This window comes from Orcinus orca, chromosome 8 (genome assembly GCF_937001465.1).
Source record: "Orcinus orca chromosome 8, mOrcOrc1.1, whole genome shotgun sequence".
Classification (NCBI taxonomy): Eukaryota; Metazoa; Chordata; class Mammalia; order Artiodactyla; family Delphinidae; genus Orcinus; species Orcinus orca.
In genome coordinates this window covers 38744246-38761123 of record NC_064566.1, presented here as the reverse complement: position 1 = coordinate 38761123, position 16878 = coordinate 38744246, and the positions used below count along the sequence as shown (strand labels likewise).

At 39.5% G+C, this 16878-nt stretch overlaps 2 protein-coding genes across 10 annotated transcripts in view; one reads left to right on the top strand and one right to left on the bottom strand.

The window, feature by feature from the left end:
* Positions 1–16878, bottom strand: part of PIK3C2A (phosphatidylinositol-4-phosphate 3-kinase catalytic subunit type 2 alpha) — a 104881-nt gene that overhangs the window by 55554 nt on the left and 32449 nt on the right. For 8 of the 9 annotated variants that reach the window (XR_004479889.2, XR_004479890.2, XM_033416176.2 and 5 more), the window contains exon 3: positions 1295–1398. Coding sequence is in view for 7 of the 9 variants with exons in the window: in XM_033416176.2 (XP_033272067.1) it covers positions 1295–1398 (104 nt within the window). In the remaining 2 variants the exon portion in view is untranslated. Of the gene's footprint in view, positions 1–1294; positions 1399–16249; positions 16388–16878 lie in introns of those variants that run through there. The other variant, XM_049714291.1, reaches the window with a different exon arrangement.
* Positions 1821–2471, top strand: LOC105748868 (phosphatidylethanolamine-binding protein 1-like). Its single transcript, XM_033416182.2, has one exon. It carries the CDS (start codon positions 1836–1838, stop codon positions 2454–2456), a length of 621 nt encoding a protein of 206 aa, XP_033272073.1. The 5' UTR covers positions 1821–1835; the 3' UTR covers positions 2457–2471.

Below are 16878 nucleotides of genomic sequence, written 5' to 3'. Positions count from 1 at the left end.
GGGAGGAAGAAGAAGAGTCCAAAGGGAGTAGGGATCAATTACAGTGTGTGAATTCCTGGATCTTGCTGTCACTGAGCTCTGCCCCATCCTCCCTCTTTCTGCTATACGGGTTTGTGAACCAATACATAACCTTCCTTGATTTATGCTAGTTTAAGATGGGTTTCTTGCACTCATAACAGAAGTCCTCACTAATACAGTGAAATGATGGAAAGAAAACACACCAAACCAGAGGTAATGGAGACCTCACTCTGTTACAGACTAGCTGAGTAAACTTTGGTAGGTAACTTCTCTGAGTCTCAGTTTCTTCATGTATTAAGAACACTGGACACATTTAGGATTAAAAGAACATTTTAGAAATGCATTTTTCTAACCTTCAGAAAATATATTTGCTCCTCTAATCTTGCTTGTTATATCATCTCTTAATTCTAAGTAGGACAATATTTTGAATGCTAGAAAGTTTATGGCAAAACTAAGTCTCCCTATAAAGGCAAAAAAGGCAGGGACTTCCCTGGTGGTCCAGTGGTTAAGAATCCGCCTGCCAACGCAGGGGATACGGGTTTGATCCCTGGTCCGCGAAGATCTCACATGCCATGGAGCAACTAAGCCCGCACGCCGCAACTACTGAAGCCTGTGCGCTGTAGGGCCCACGCACCACAACTACTGAGCCTGTGCACCTAGAACCCGTGCTCCGCAATAAGAGAAGCCACTGCAGTGAGAAGCCCACGCACCTCAACGTGTGCAGCAATGAAGATCCAGCACAGCCATAAAAAAAAAAAAAAAGGCATTTTCTGGGCTTCCCTGGTGGCGCAGTGGTTGAGAGTCCACCTGCTGATGCAGGGGACACGGGTTCATGCCCTGGTCCGGGAAGATTCCAGATGCCGCAGAGCGGCTGGGCCCAGTGAGCCATGGCCGCTGAGCCTACGCGTCTGGAGCCTGTGCTCCGCAATGGGAGAGGCCACAACCGTGAGAGGGCTGCGTACCGCAAAAAAAAAAAAAAAAGGCATTTTCTAATTCTAATGAAACTTCTATGTTTAAGCCATATTCTCCCTCGGTAATAGACTATCAGAAATCTACTGTCTGACCTCAATTTTTTCTTCTAAATACTCAGAACACTAACAGGTTCAACTGTAGTTTGTGTTAATGTACCAATTAACTGATTGTTTTGACATTTTAGCCACAGGGAGAAAATAGTTAAAACTTAAAAAATTTTATAATTAGTAGCACTAAGCTGGTTAAGATAAATTTTAAAAAATTACTTAATAAAAAATAATCTTTATAAAGAAAAATTCCTTACTTTGTAATGGATTGACAAAAAGCTGCCACTTCCTCATTCTGTACTTCAATTTCTTGTAGACGAGAACTTTCAGCTGGCAAAGTACTGGTCCCATTTGGGCCTTTCTGTAATGAAAAAGAGTGTTTTTATTTTAAAAGTAAAAGATCCCCAAAACGCGAAATAGCATATAGCACAAACACATTTTTATAAAAACATGTACAAAAATATGGAGGTAAAATAAATCATATCAGTAACAAAGTTTTAAAGTATGGATTTCTATCTTTGTAAAAGTAATGCCAACTAAGTCTTTTTTTTTTTTTTTAATTTTGGCCAGGCCGCATGTCATGTGGCATCTTAGCTCCCTGACCAGGGATTACCCTGCGCCCCCTGCATTGGAAGCGCAATCTTTAACCACAGGACTGCCACGAAAGTCCCAAGCCTTATTTTAAAGTTCATTGGTTTTACTTGCTCAGAAGTAGAAATAGGCCTGGGAGTCTGGACTACTACCCTGCACCGAGTCCTCCCGCTGCTTTCCCTGCTGTCCGCCCCCCTTGGCTCCGTGATGGTCGTGGACCTCAACAAGCAGTCTGGGCCTTTGAGCCTGCAGGAAGTGGATGAGAGGCCGCAGCACCCACTGCAGGTCAAATACGGCGGGGCAGAGGTTGACGAGCTGGGTAAAGTGCTGACAACCACGCAGGTGAAGAACTGGCCCACCAGCATTGCATGGGATGGCCTTCATCCAGGTAAACTGTATATTTTGGTCTTGACAGACCCGGATGCTCCCAGCAGGAAGGACCCCAAATACAGGGAATGGCACCATTTCCTAGTGGTCAACATGAAGGGGAACGACATCAGCAGTGGCACAGTCCTCTCCGATTATGTGGGCTCTGGGCCTCCCAAGGGCACAGGCCTTCACTACTACATCTGGCTGGTTTACGAGCAGGACAGGCCACTGAAGTGTGATGAGCCCATTCTCAGCAACCGATCTGGAGACCACGGTGGCAGATTCAAGGTGGCGAATTTCTGCAAAAAGTATGAGCTCGGGGCTCCAGGGGCCGGCACGTGTTACCAGGCCAAATGGGATGACTATGTGCCCAAACTCTACGAGCAGCTGTCTGGGAAGCAGAGGGAAAGCCAGGAGATGGACATCGTCCCAGAGTTCCCAAGCAGTGTTTCAGTTTAGTGATGCATGTAGATTTCTTCTCTTCCCCCTGCCCTGAGGCCTGAGCAGTAAGATTTAGGTTTAGGGTGTCTTTTCCTTCTGCCTGTCCTCTATAATTCTAGGGGGTTTATGTTTTGATCAAATTTGAACTCCGTTTTGGTGGGGGATACTTTGGTACTAGGATGGGGTCATCAAAATGTTAATATAACAACCCAGACGTTAAAGAGGAAAAAAATTCTGGTAAAAAGACGAGGTCTGCAGTATTAGAACAGAGCATCAAAGAATCTTTAAGGGAGGTTGAAAAAACGAAAAGATTGATTGCCTCTGCCTTTGTGAGCCCGAGCCCAGGGCTGTGTGTGATGGCATCTTCTGGCATTTGTTTTCAGGGCCCTGTCTCTCACTAAGACAACCAGGGGCTGGCATGTCCACTAGCCCCCAACGTGATACATCTCAGGCTGGTTATTGGCTGTCAGTGTCCCGCTCTGGTTCCTTTAAAGAGCAATACTGGAAAAAGCAATAGGGAGAGAGTCACTTTGCTGTTAAAGCTTGGCCATCCAGATGAGCTGCGGGGCTGAGTGAGAGGTCATCAGAAATCCGAAAGTCTGTACGTGTTAAATTGATCACTCGTCGGTGTAAGAAAAGCTGGTCTGGAGTTGCTGAATGTTGTGTTAATTCTGCTACTTGCTTATAGTTGCATAAAAATAAAAACATGTGTAGATGGAAAAAAAAAGTAGAAATAGGCTGTACTTTGTATCAGTCAATAAGAATGGAACGCTAAAGACATTTCCATTCAAAATCTTCCAGAAATGAACACTTCAGAAAGTTAACAGCTGAATGAAATTAAAGGACTAGGCTCTGTTTTAAGAAAATGAAGATATCAAGCCCATTTGGGACTCCTCTAATAAACCAGGAATTCTATATATTCAACTTAGGTCTCAAATTCCAAGAAAGCATCTGGTTCTTTATATAAGAGAATGAGTTTTAGGAGTTAGTGGGCATTTTCTACGTTAATAAACTTGTACAAACACCCTGACATTCCTTCAAAAGTTAAGTTTATGTCTGATCAAAATTTGTGTGCAACATTTAGGAAGATAAATTCACTACCCAAGCACAGCCAAGCAGCAGAGTCCATTTAGAGGTGTTTTGACTTACTACGTAAAAATACTTGATTTAGCACAAATTCCAAACGTAAATTTCCTTTAAAATTAAAATGGGAACATTCTCCATTAAAACTTGAGTGAATGAGAACATAGTGTATAAATTTCAAGAGTTGTAATGGATTTCCATAACCATGACAAACAAGAAGGTTTTGTCAGAAAATTAAACTGAAAATTCAGGACAACAACTCCTTTATTAATTTACTGCTTTTATAATGTGGCAGAGCCCCTTCTGCTAGAATGTGATATGTACATGGGGAAGTGGCCAGCCCTGAGTTCTAGAAAAATCGCTACTACAAATAACAGAGCTCATGGGAAAAACAGAGTTAAGGCAGACTACTCAAAAATCGGTGTAATCGGGCTTCCCTGGTGGTGCAGTGGTTGAGAGTCCACCTGCCGATTCAGGGGGCACGGGTTCGTGCCCTGGTCCAGGAAGATCCCACATGCCGCAGAGCGGCTAGGCCCGTGAGCCATGGCCACTGAGCCTGTGCGTCCGGAGCCTGTGCTCCGCAACAGGAGAGGCCACAACAGTGAGAGGCCCGCGTACCACAAAAAAAAAAAAAAAAAAAAACACAAAGTGTAATCAAAGCCCTAACTAAAACAATAAGTCTTTACAGAAACACTAGTGCAGTTAAATCTCCACTTGAATTTGCACCTTCAATTATGGTCTTTGATCCTCTGAAGCCTCCTTAAACCCTGGAGCTCCTGCTTCCTAATTTGTTATATGGATTCTGAAGGGCATTTGCTTCTAGCGAAGACCAATTTCAATGAAGTTAAAAATATACCCCAGGATGTACACTTCTTCACCAAAGTTCTTAATGCAAACAGAAATGTCTTCTCAGCTTCTCTGTCTGCACTTACTGTTTCATCAGAATGCTTAACCCTGTGGAATGTGGAACTGTTCTTGTAGCCACCATTTGCACTTCTGCAGAACTTTCAGTGTTTTCCTAATATTTTCCTGCATTACTAAGATATTCCCTTTAACTATGAGAGTTTGTTCTAGATTGCTTTGAAATGTTGATATGCTGGGAAAGATGATTTTTGAACGATTGCTACCTCCCCATTATACTGACATCAATCCCATATTTACCAATTACAGAAGTTAATCTGTGTTACATAAACAAGTATCGTAGCAAATAGACCATACTACCTGAAAAATGGATTTTTATATTTCTAAAGAAATCCTCTGGTTTGCCACTCCAAGTTTGCCACAATCTAATCCAATAGTATTTCCCAGAACTTCCCAAGTGAATATTATGTCCAAGTTAGTTTGACTCATATCCTGTTCCTATGAAACACAAACTGAACTATCTTGCCTCTGAATCTGTTTGTCTTCAATGTCTTCCTCCTAACCTTCCCTCACAACACAAGTCAAAGATCTATTAATTTTTTAAGGCCCAATGGAATGCCACTTCATCTACAATGTCTTCTATGAATATTCAGTATGAAGCATTTCTTCCCTCCTAGAATTTCTAAGTACTTAGTCTGAACCAAACACCAGTATCATTACATCCTGTTTTATATTTGTCCTAATGTGAAAGCTCCTTGAAGACAAGAATCAAATTTAACTGAATTTCATATTTTTGTAAAACTTTATATCCAGTTCATAAGGAACCCAACCATTGGTTCAATTTGTTAAATGTTCTGCTCCCTCTAAAAACAAGTTAAAATTTACTTCCATAGAACCAATGAATTTGCCATAGCAATCATAAAACAATGAAAAAATATAAGGCACTATGTAGTTCCTTCAACTGTCTCCTAAAAAGAACAGCAGTAATTTTCATAATTAATATCTGATTCTATAAAATAAGTATTTTTCTAATTATTATTATTATTAAAAATAATATCTAAATTACAGTGAGATACCACCTCACACTCACTAGGATAGCTACTATTAAAAACAAAAAACAGGGCTTCCCTGGTGGCGCAGTGGTTGAGAGTCTGCCTGCCGATGCAGGGGACACGGGTTCGTGCCCCGGTTCGGGAAGATCCCACATGCGGAGCGGCTGGGCCCGTGAGCCATGGCCGCTGAGCCTGCGCGTCCGGAGCCTGTGCTCCACAACGGGAGAGGCCACAACAGTGAGAGGCCCGAGTACCGCAAAAAAAAAAAACACAAAAAAACAAAAAAACAAAAAAAAACAAAAAACAGGACTTCCCTGGTGGCGCAGTGGTTGGGAGTCCGCCTGCCGATGCAGGGGACATAGGTTCGTGCCCCGGAGCGGCTGGGCCTGTGGGCCATGGCCGCTAAGCCTGCGCGTCCGGAGCCTGTGCTCCGCGGCGAGAGAGGCCACAATGGTGAGAGGCCCGCGTACCACAAAAACAAACAAACAAACAAAAAAACAGAAAACAACAAATGTTGGCAAGGATGTGGAGACACTGGAACCCTTGGGCACTGTTGGTAGTAATGTAAAATGGTGTAGCCTCTGTGTAAAACGATGTGGTGGTTTCTCAAACAATTAAAAATAGAATTACCATATGACCCAGCAATTCTACTTCTGGGTCTATACCCAAAAGAATTGAAAGCAGGTATCAAAGAGATATTTTTACACCCATGTTCATAGCAGCATTATTCACAATAGCTAAAACATGGAAGCAATCCAAGTATAAACCAACAGATGAATGGAAAAGCAAGCAAACTGAGGTATACAGTGGAATATTATTCAGCCTTAAAAATAAAGAAAATTTTACAATATGCTACAATATGGATGAAACTTGAGGACATTATAAGTGTATAAGACTGTCACAAAATGACAAATATTATATGATTCCACTTATATGAGGTACTTAAGAGTATTCAAAATCATAAAGACAGAAAGTAGAATGGTGGTTGCCAGGGGCCAGGGGGAGGGGAGAATGGAGAGTTACTACTTAATAGGTATAGAGTTTCAGTTTTACAAGATGAAAAGTTATGGGGATGGTTGGTGGTGATGGTTGCACAACAATGTGAATATATTTAATACCACTGAACTGTACACCTTAAAATGGTTAATCTGGTAATTTTGTTATATGTATTTTACCACACAAAAATATATCTAGCAATTACTGAGCATTTCTTACATGTAAGGTTCTGCTGTAAGAAATTTAGTCATGTATGTATGCGTGTGTGTGTATATATATATGTATGTATATATTATTTATTTCTCACAAAGCTCTAGTAGGTGGGTAACATTACTATTATCCCCATTTTACAGATTAAAAAATGAGGCACAGAGAAGTTAATGAGGCACATGAGGTCACATGACTAATATAATCAGAGTTAGGATTTCAACCCAGGCAACCTAACTTATTCACTATGCCATTCTAGTACCTCACAACAAAGTCTCCTGAAAAAAAAACCTTTAAAACACGAGAGAAAAACAGCATTGTGACCTTTGCAGGAGCAATGCTATAAAAAATTCGTATTTTTGTTGACCTAGTAACCATCTTTCCTTCTTTAACTCTGTCTGTTTTTCATGTTCCACTTCTTAATAGATTTTGAATCTCCTTAGTGGCATTTCTAGATGCTTTTTTTTTAAAATCAAAAAAGTATTTTTTACAGTGCCTTTCATGTATTAGGTCCTTCCTTTCAAGCAAGTTATAAGTTTCAATTGATGGTGACAGAAATAGATTATAATAACTAATTATCTAGTCATACATCAAGGTAATAATAGAATCTGGAAAATTAACACAAATGTTCTGCTCACAAAGTAAAAAACAGCTGGGCTGCCAATGATTTCATCTTTACATTAACATTAGCATTTTTTTGTTTTTTTCCACTCTTTCTGGAACCAAAAACAATTTTTTTAAAAATTTCACACCTATTCCCTCAACTCTTGCTCCTGATCCCTTCCTCAAACTCCAAACAACTTAAGCATCAAATCATCTCTTTCCTCCACTGATCTTGCACAAACTTTTATGCAGCACTCCCGGCTTTCTATTACATACTGCAGTTATATGCACATACATTTTGTCTCCCCCTTCTAACCCGAGTTCTTTAAGGATGAGGTCTGTGAATGGTTAATATTTGTAGCCCACACATTTTGTCCTCAAATTTTTTTTTAATTTTTTTAAATAAGAGTCTTTCTTTTTTTTAAATATTTAAACATTTATTTAATACTTATTTAAGACCCAGCTTTGCCGGGTCTTAGTTGTGGCATGCAGGATGCTCATTATAGCACACGGGATCTTTTAGTTGCAGCATGTGGGCTTCTTAGTTGTGGCATGCGGACTTCTTAGTTGCGGCATACAAACTATTAGTTGCGGCATGTATTCAGGATCTAGTTCCCCAACCAGGGCCCCCTGCATTGAAAGTGCAGAATCTTACCCACTGGACCACCAGGGAAGTCCCCTCAAATATCTTTCAATGAATGAAAGAGGCAAATGATAATAAGAAAAAATCACTAATGTCATTATCCAATATATGAAACAAAGAGGTTTGTGGGGGAAGATACTGAGTTCTCTAGTAAATATTTTGGGTTTGGAAATCCATGGAGATGTTTGGTCATCATCTAGAAATACTCTATTACAAAATTCTATTCCAGAGCTAAAGACAAAGAACTGGGAATCATCCAATTTCTGCACTTTTCTACAGGGAAATTTCTCTCTGCTAATTGTTGTCAGCATCTATATGGATCACTGACAGAGCAATATCCCAACCAAACGGACTTTGGGTCCAAGTTCCATCAAAAGGAAAGTCTCTTCAGGAGGCTGAGGAATACCTAAGGGACTGCACCTACTGGACATCAAGCTGGGACATCTCTTTATACACATATGAATGGAGAGAGAGAGATTTATTATAAGAAATTGGCTCATGTGATTATAAAGGATGCCAAGTCTCAAGACCTGCAGTCAGCAAACAGGAGACCCAAGAGAGCTGATGTTATAGTTCTAAGTCTGAGTATGGCAGGCTCAAGACCCAGGAAAAGCCAATGTTTCAGTTTGAGTCCAAAGTCAGGGAAAAAACCCCAATGTTCCAACTCAAAGGCAGTCAAGTTGAAGGAATTCCCCTTTTTTGGTGGTAGGGTCAGCCCTTTTGTTCTATTCAAGCCTTCAACTGTTAAGGTGAGGCCCACCACTTTAGGGAGAGCAATCTGCCTTTACTCAGTCTACAAATTCAAATATTAATTTCATCCAGAAGCATCATTACAGACATACCCAGAATAATGTTTGACCAAATGTCGGAGCACCCCATAGCCCAGTCAAACTGACACATAAAATTAATCATCACTGCATCTCAACCATAGACAGCCAAGGAGTCTAGATCAGTAGCTTTCAAACTCTATCTCAGAGCCTCAAGAATAAAGCACTGACCGAGAGAGAACAGATATATTAAAAACAACCAAAAACAAAACCTTGGGGGAGTGCCTGTATTTAGAAACTAGACAAGGAAAACGATTCAAAGATTACAGGAGGAAAACTAGGAAGTAGATTTAACTACGGCAATACAAGAGAAGTTTCAAGAAAGGAACGTGGTCAATTGTTGCAAATGAAGCAATAAGGATGGACAGTGAGTATGGTCACTAGATTGGCAATTACTATTCATACTACCAGAAACAAGTTTCTGCAATATAGTAGGAACAAGAGAGGATGTTGAGGGACTGGAAAAGCAGTAAGTACAAATTCCACTTTGAAGAATAATCGTAAAAAATACTTTGGGGAGACAGGAACAAGAAAAGAGATGAAAGAGTTAAGTTTGAGAAAAGAGAAGGAATATCTCTTCCCTGCAAACCAGAAAGAAGAGGCAAATAAATCTGAGGTGGGCAAGTGCATACAAAGAATAACCATAACTTCACTATTTAAAAAAAAAAAAAAAAAGGTAACTGGAAGTCCTAGCCAGAGCAATCGGACAAGAAAAAGAAGAGGAATCCAAATTGGAAAGGAAGAAGTAAAATTGTCACTGTTTGCATATGACATATGATACAGAGAAAATCCTAAAGATGCCACCAAAAAACTGTTAGACCTAATAAATGAATTCAGTAGGATACAAAATTAATATATAGAAATCTGTTGTATTTCTATACACTAACAAGAACTGGCAGAAGGAGAAATTAAGAAAACAATCCCATTTACAGTTGTGTCAAAAATATTATAATAAAATACCTAGGAATAAATCTAACCAATACAGGTAAAAGAACTGTACTCGGGAAACTATAAGATACCGATGAAAGAAAGTGAAGATGACACAAGTGGAAATATATACTGTATTCATGGATTGGAAGAATTAATATTGTTAAAATGGCCATAATACCCAAAGCAATCTACAGATTCAATACAATCCTTAACAAAATACCAATGGCAGGACTTCCCTGGCAGTCCAGTGGTTAAGACTCTGCGCTTCCACTGCAGGTGGCACAGATTCGATCCCTGCTCAGGGAACTAAGATCCCGCATGCTGTGCAGCACAGTCAAAAAAAAAAAAAAACACCAAAGGCATTCTTTACAGAACTAGAACAAACAATTCTAAAATGTGTGTGGAAACACAAAAGACCCCCCCAATAGTCAAAACAATCCTGAGAAAGAAGAACAAAACTGGAGGTATCATGCTCCCTGATTTCAAACTACCCTACAAAGCTACAGTAATCAAAACAGTATGGTACCAGCACAAAACCAGAAACATCAATTAATGGACCAGAACAGACAGCCCAGAAATAAACCCACACTTACGTGGTGAATTAACCTATGACAAAGGAGGCAAGAATATATAATGGGGAAAAGGATAGCCTCTTCAATAAATGGTGCTGGGAAAACTGGACAGCTACATGAAAAAGGATCAAACTGGACTTTCTCTCACCATATACACAATTAAATTCAAAATAAATTAAAGACTTAAATATAAGACCTGAAACCATAAAACTTTTGGAACAAATCAGGCAGTATGCTCTTTGACATCAATCTTAGCAATATTTTTTTGAATATGTCTCCTTAGGCAAGGGAAACAAAAGCAAAAATAAATAAATGGTACTACACCAAACTAAAAAGCTTTTGTACAGCAAAGCAAACATCAACAAAATGAGCAGGTGGTCTACTGAACCGGAGAAGATATTTGTAAAGGATACAGCTGATAAGGGGTTAATATTCAAAATATACAAAGAACTCATACAACTCAATATCAAAAAAACAATTTGATTTAAAAAATGGCATTTTTCAAAAGAAGGTATAGTGGCCAACAGACACATGAAAAGATGCTTAACATCACTAACCAGCAGGGAAATGCAAATCAAAACCACAATGAAGTATCACCTCACACCTGTCAGAATGGCTATTGTCAAAGAGACAACAAATAACAAGTGCTGGTGAGGATGTGGAGAAAAGGGTACCCTAGTGCACTGCTGGCAGGATGTAAATTGATACAGCCACTATGGAAAACAGTATTTTTTTCTGCAAAAAATTAAAAATAGAACTACCATATGATCCAGCAATTCCACTTTTGGGTATTTTTGTGAAGAAAACAGAAACAGTAATTTGACAAGATACATGCACCCCTATGTTCACTGCAGCATTATTTACAACAGCCAAGATATGGAAGCAACCTAAGTGTCTACTGACAGATGAATGGATAAAGATGTGGTATATACATACAATGGAATATTACTCAACCATTAAAAAAAGAAAAGAAATCTCACCATTTGGGACAACATGGATGGACCTAGAGGTTATTATACTAACTGAAATAAGTCAGACAGAGAAATACCGTATGATTTCATTTATATGTGAAACCTAAGAAGCAATACAAATGAATAAATATAACAAAACAGAAACAGGTTCACAGATATAAAGAACAGAGGGGAGGGACTTCCCTGGTAGTCCAGTGGGTAAGACTCCATGCTCCCAGTGCAGGGGGCCCAGGTTCGATCCCTGGTCGGGGAACTAGATCCTGCATGCATGCTGCAACTAACACTTCGTATGCCACAACTAAGAAGTCCACATGCCACAACTAAGTCCCAGCACAGCCTAAATAAATAAATCTTTTTTTAAAAAAAAGAAGAAGAAAAAGAACAGAGGGGAGGTCAGGGGCGGGGGTTGGGAGTGGGGGAATGAAACAGGTGAAGGAAATTAAGTGGTACAAACTTCCAATTACTAAATAAATGAGTCAGGAGGATAAATGTAAAGCATGAGGAATACTGTCAATAATATTGTAATAACTTTGCATAGTGACAAATGGTAACTAAACTTATCATGGTGATCATTTTGTAATGTACAGAAATGCCAAGTCACTAAATTACGTTGTGCACCTGGAACTAACAGTGTTGTAGGTCAATTATAATTCAATTTTTTAAAAAGGTAGTGAGGTCAAGGAGAGGTGGAAAGGGTAAATTAAGGGTTTAAGGAAAGTGATGCAGGTTTGCAATAATTCACAAAAACTTATCAGTGCATACTCTATAAAGCAGTTATAAGAATATGGGAGGGCCTTCCCTGGTGGCGCAGTGGTTGAGAATCTGCCTGCTAATGCAGGGGACACGGGTTCGAGCCCTGGTCTGGGAGGATCCTCCCACATGCTGCAGAGCATTTAGGCCCGTGAGCCACAACTACTGAGCCCTGCGCGTCTGGAGCTTGTGCTCCGCAACTAGAGAGGCTGCGACAGAGAGAGGCCCGCGCACCGCGATGAAGAGTGGCCCCCGCTTGCCGCAACTAGAGAAAGCCCTCGCACAGAAATGAAGACCCAACCCAGCCAAAAATTAATTAATTAAAAAAAAAAATGAAACCATGTCCAAAAAAAAAAAGAATATGGGAAAGCTTTACACCTAAACAACTCCCAGGTTCATGCCATCTTACCCCAGAAATTAGATGGAACACCAAGTTTTCAATAAATGTATTTTAAGCATTAAATATAAACATATCAGCTGCTTTTCAGAACAAAGTTGGTTACTTCGTTACCAAAATTTTATAGAGACTTCAGTAATCTACTCAACTAATGTACTATATTCAGCTAGACAATGAAAAACCACATTTTGTTCAACTTTACCTCTTCTTTAAAATTAACGTTAGACATTGTGCTAATGGGGATATACATGTTTATAGTGTTAATATAATCAACTTTTAGAAAAAGTCAATAGCCACAGAACTTTGCAAAACCATTTCTATGAAAATAATTTCATTCACTACTAAAATCTTTGGGATCTATTCAAAGTAGCTAAATTATAGCTATTAACTAAAAGTGTGATTTAAACTTAAATTGCCAGAAGACAGTTTTAAGTACTATGCCTTTTCCTGGTTTTGAAAACAAAAATTTGAACTAAAGTATTTAGATTATTATGGACAAAAGACACTAGAAGGAAATAGGAAGTAAGACTGCTGAGTGAGAAGAAAAATACCCTTCAGAGTTTTTACCACAAAGCATAAAATTCTTACAGGAAATGAACACTTAAGTATGTAAAGTAATTATAAAGAATAGGCATTGCAATCTTATTTCCCAACAAAAAATATGAACCTCAGGGAAAAGTTTTTAAATAGAGATGAATGGTGTGTGAAAAATTAAAAGTTCCACGCCAATGTTTGTGTCACAGACTTCTTAAATCAGCCTTATTAGTGTTCTGTTTACCTCCCCCTTTTGGTCTAAATCAAACCAAACTTTATCTTCTTGTACACAAACAAAATGATGAAATTTTAGTGTTAATAAAAGGGCTTAGAACTTTTCTTTGAAAATAAAAATCCTTTTATAGCATTTGTAACAAGTGCACACTAAACCTCTGATTAAAGACCTCCAATAACTATGCATTGACCACCTGAGAGGAACCATTACCAAATGGCTATTTATAAGTTCCTTTATTGATATTTAACTGTATATCTGCCTCTTTGAGTTTTATTCCCCATTGGTCCTTGTTCTACTTTTTGGGACAATGAATTTTAAAACTAAGTTACTAAACTGAATTTCTCAATTCATAGAGAAAAATATAAACAACTAGGACTTGCGTAATTTTAAGCTTTCTATGAAAGGTTATTTTAACTTTTACACCTGCTACCACTTGTCTATTAAAATCTAGCACAGGGCTTCCCTGGTGGCGCAGTGGTTGAGAGTCCGCATGCCGATGCAGGTGGCACGGGTTCGTGCCCCGGTCCGGGAAGATCCCACATGCCGCGGAGCGGCTGGGCTCGTGAGCCATGGCCGCTGAGCCTGCGCGTCCGGAGCCTGTGCTCCGCAACGGGAGAGGCCACAACAGTGAGAGGCCCGCGTACCGCAAAAACAAAAACAAAAACAAAATCTAGTACAACGTACCATGTAATTTGCACAAAGCAACGCACTTAATGTATTGGAAAACTTAGAACATAACTATTTCACATTTGTTTTACAAGAATACCATGATTTTCAGGTATTCTACTTCCTGAACTGCTTTGAGAACCTATGTCCCAAACATAAAACTTTAAAAGAAAAAAAGTCAACTTCCTCTTTTACAGGGCAACTTTCCAAACTTTAAATATTATTCCTGAAAGGATCTCAGAAATTATCTAGTCCAACTAACTTTATATTATAGATGAAGAAACTCAGATTCAGAGTGTGAATTAGCTCCAATTAATATTTGCTTCTTCAGGCAAAATATCTCCAATCTTTTCAACAGTTCCTTAAATAGCATAGCTTCTAGATCCTGAACACTGTAGTCTTCTCAAGACACACTCTAGTCTACCACTGGTCCCTTTTAGAATGTGGTGCTCAAACATAATTATTACATGGGGTTTTAAAAGAGCAGAGGGGACTTCCCTGGTGGCACAGTGGTTAAGAATCCGCCTGCCAATGCAGGGGACACGGGTTCGAGCCCTGGTCCGGGAAGATCCCACATGCCACGGAGCAACTAAGCCCATGTGCCACAACTACTGAGCCTGCACTCTAGAGCCCGCAAGCCACAACTACTGAGCCTGCGTGCCTAGAGCCCGTGCTCTGCAACAAAAGAAACCACCGCAATGAGAAGCCTGCGCACCACAACGAAGAGTAGCCCCCGCTAGCCGCAACCAGAGAAAGCCCGCGCACAGCAGCGAAGACCCAACGCAGCTAAAAATAAATAAATAAATTTATTAAAAAATAAAAAAAATAAAAGAGCAGAGTATAACAGAATGATCAACAACTACATACCTCCTCAGCCATGCCACAGTTAAACTCCTTTAAGGAGCCTAAGCCACCTCAATTCAGACACTGTGCCATTTAGTAAAGCTACTCATGTACACTGTAGTAATCTAGCTCCCGTCTCTGATTGATCAGCTGATCAAGTCATGTTATTTTTGCTTACCTGGCTTTGACTCATGTCTCTCGCAACCAATTTGATTACTCCTTGATCCTTCCCCCTGTACTTTAAACAAAATCTAAGAACATGTTTCTGCTAAAACTTGCCTAGAAGCCTGATTCCTAGAGTTTGAACAAGCAGTAATTCTCTGCAACTCCCATGTGATCTGATTTCCCAGATCTTGTTAGGGGAATTCTTTTCTTATCTTTAGTGAAACTACCTATCCTCATCAGTCCTGCAAGATGATTTCTGAAAGTACCCCAAATAGGGAAAATATCAAGATGATACTGTGACAAATATTAAAAATGAGTAGGAAAAGATGTATGCAGAGAGACAATGAAAGGGATATAAATGAGTATCACAGCCCTGCCCCCACCAAAGGAAAGGGTGGAGAAAACATCGGTTGAACCAGAAGTGACCAGTCTAAACTATAGAGGGCAACAGGGAAAGGAAGCAAGTGTTTTGCAGCAAAAGCACTGGCAATCTATGCCACAGGTTTTAAGTTACAAAGAAACTGAAGAAGAAAATATTAATTGGAGATAAGTCACCCTCTGGATCTAAGTTTCTTCATTCATGAAATAAAGTTGGTTAGACTAGATAACTGTGGTTATCATCTTAAATATCTCTAAAATACGAGTTCATTTAACTAATTACAATACCATTATTACATGAAAAAATTAGTAATTCCTTAACTTCTTCACATTTCAGTTTCTTCAACTGTGAAATAGGTATGGGTCACTCTGATCTCATAGGATTCTTAGGAACTCTCTATTGTCTCAGTGATTATTAAAAAAAAGAGTTCAGTTTGAACATTTACAGCACAGATAAAAAGCATGTAGCTCTTAGGTTCTGAGTCCAGTCTTGGATCACTGATAGCAAGTAATTCTGGTAGACCCAGAAACCTCAACTAGTTTAAGATGATAACCAGAGTTCACCTGGAATGGTAATTTCAGCTCATCTGGAATAATCTATTTCCCTTAGTGAATAAATGAATTTCCACTGCTGGGAAAGTTAGAATTAGAGATCCAGAGATAATGAAATAAACCAAAGTCATTTATAAATATTTTATTAAATTCAAGATAACCTATGTATTGTGGCTACAATGCATATATTGTAGAGGTGCAAATGCATACCCATGAAGGTGTGATGCAAGGAGCAGGAGTATTATTTGAAAGTGACCTGGATGCTCACTCTGGGTTGCCTGGACAATCAGGGGCTCTGCCTTCTACCAGTGGGAGGGCTGAGCCTAAACTCAGCTCCCTTTAGGACCAGGGGCTTCTTTTTCCCTGATAGCAGAGACTGCAACTTTCCCTAGCTCCTGAGATCTCCAGTTACTGGCAGCTGCCCTTCCCAAACTACTTCTCATACCCCTAATCCAGACTACACGGTGTCAAACACCATGCCTTCATGCTAAATCCATAAAAAGGAGATCCACAGTTAGAGAGGGATCTCTCTATTGGAACACTGACCCAAATGTGAATCCAGCAGTAACCTGGCCTGAGCAAGATGGGAGGATCAGGGGGACCAGTGTCTTCCTTTAAAAAAAAAAAAAAAAAAATGAGGTAAAGTTCATAGAACATAAAAACTGCCATATTAACCATTTAAAAATGTACAATTTGTTGGCTCACAGTACATTCATAATGGTATGTGACCATCACCACTATGGTAAGAACACTGAAATGTTCTAATTCCAGAACACTTTCATCACCCCCCCCCAAAAAGATCCCTGTACCCATTAAGCAACCATTCCCCATTCCCTCTTTCCTCCAACCCCCCCAACAAACACTAATCTGCTTTCTTTCTCTATGGATTTGCCTTTTCTGGACATATCGTATAAATTGAATCATACATGTTTTTTTGTGTCTGGCTTCTTTCACTTACAATGTTTTCAAGGTTCATCCATGTTGCAGCATATATCAGGGCTTCATTCCTTTGTATGGGTGAATAATATTCCATTGTACAGACATACCGCTTTTGCTTTTACCCATTCATCAGCTGATGGACATTTTGGGTTGTTTCACTTTTTGGCTATTATGCATAAAGCTATGAACAACCCAATTTTTAAAATGGGCAAATGACAAATAGACATTTCTTCGAA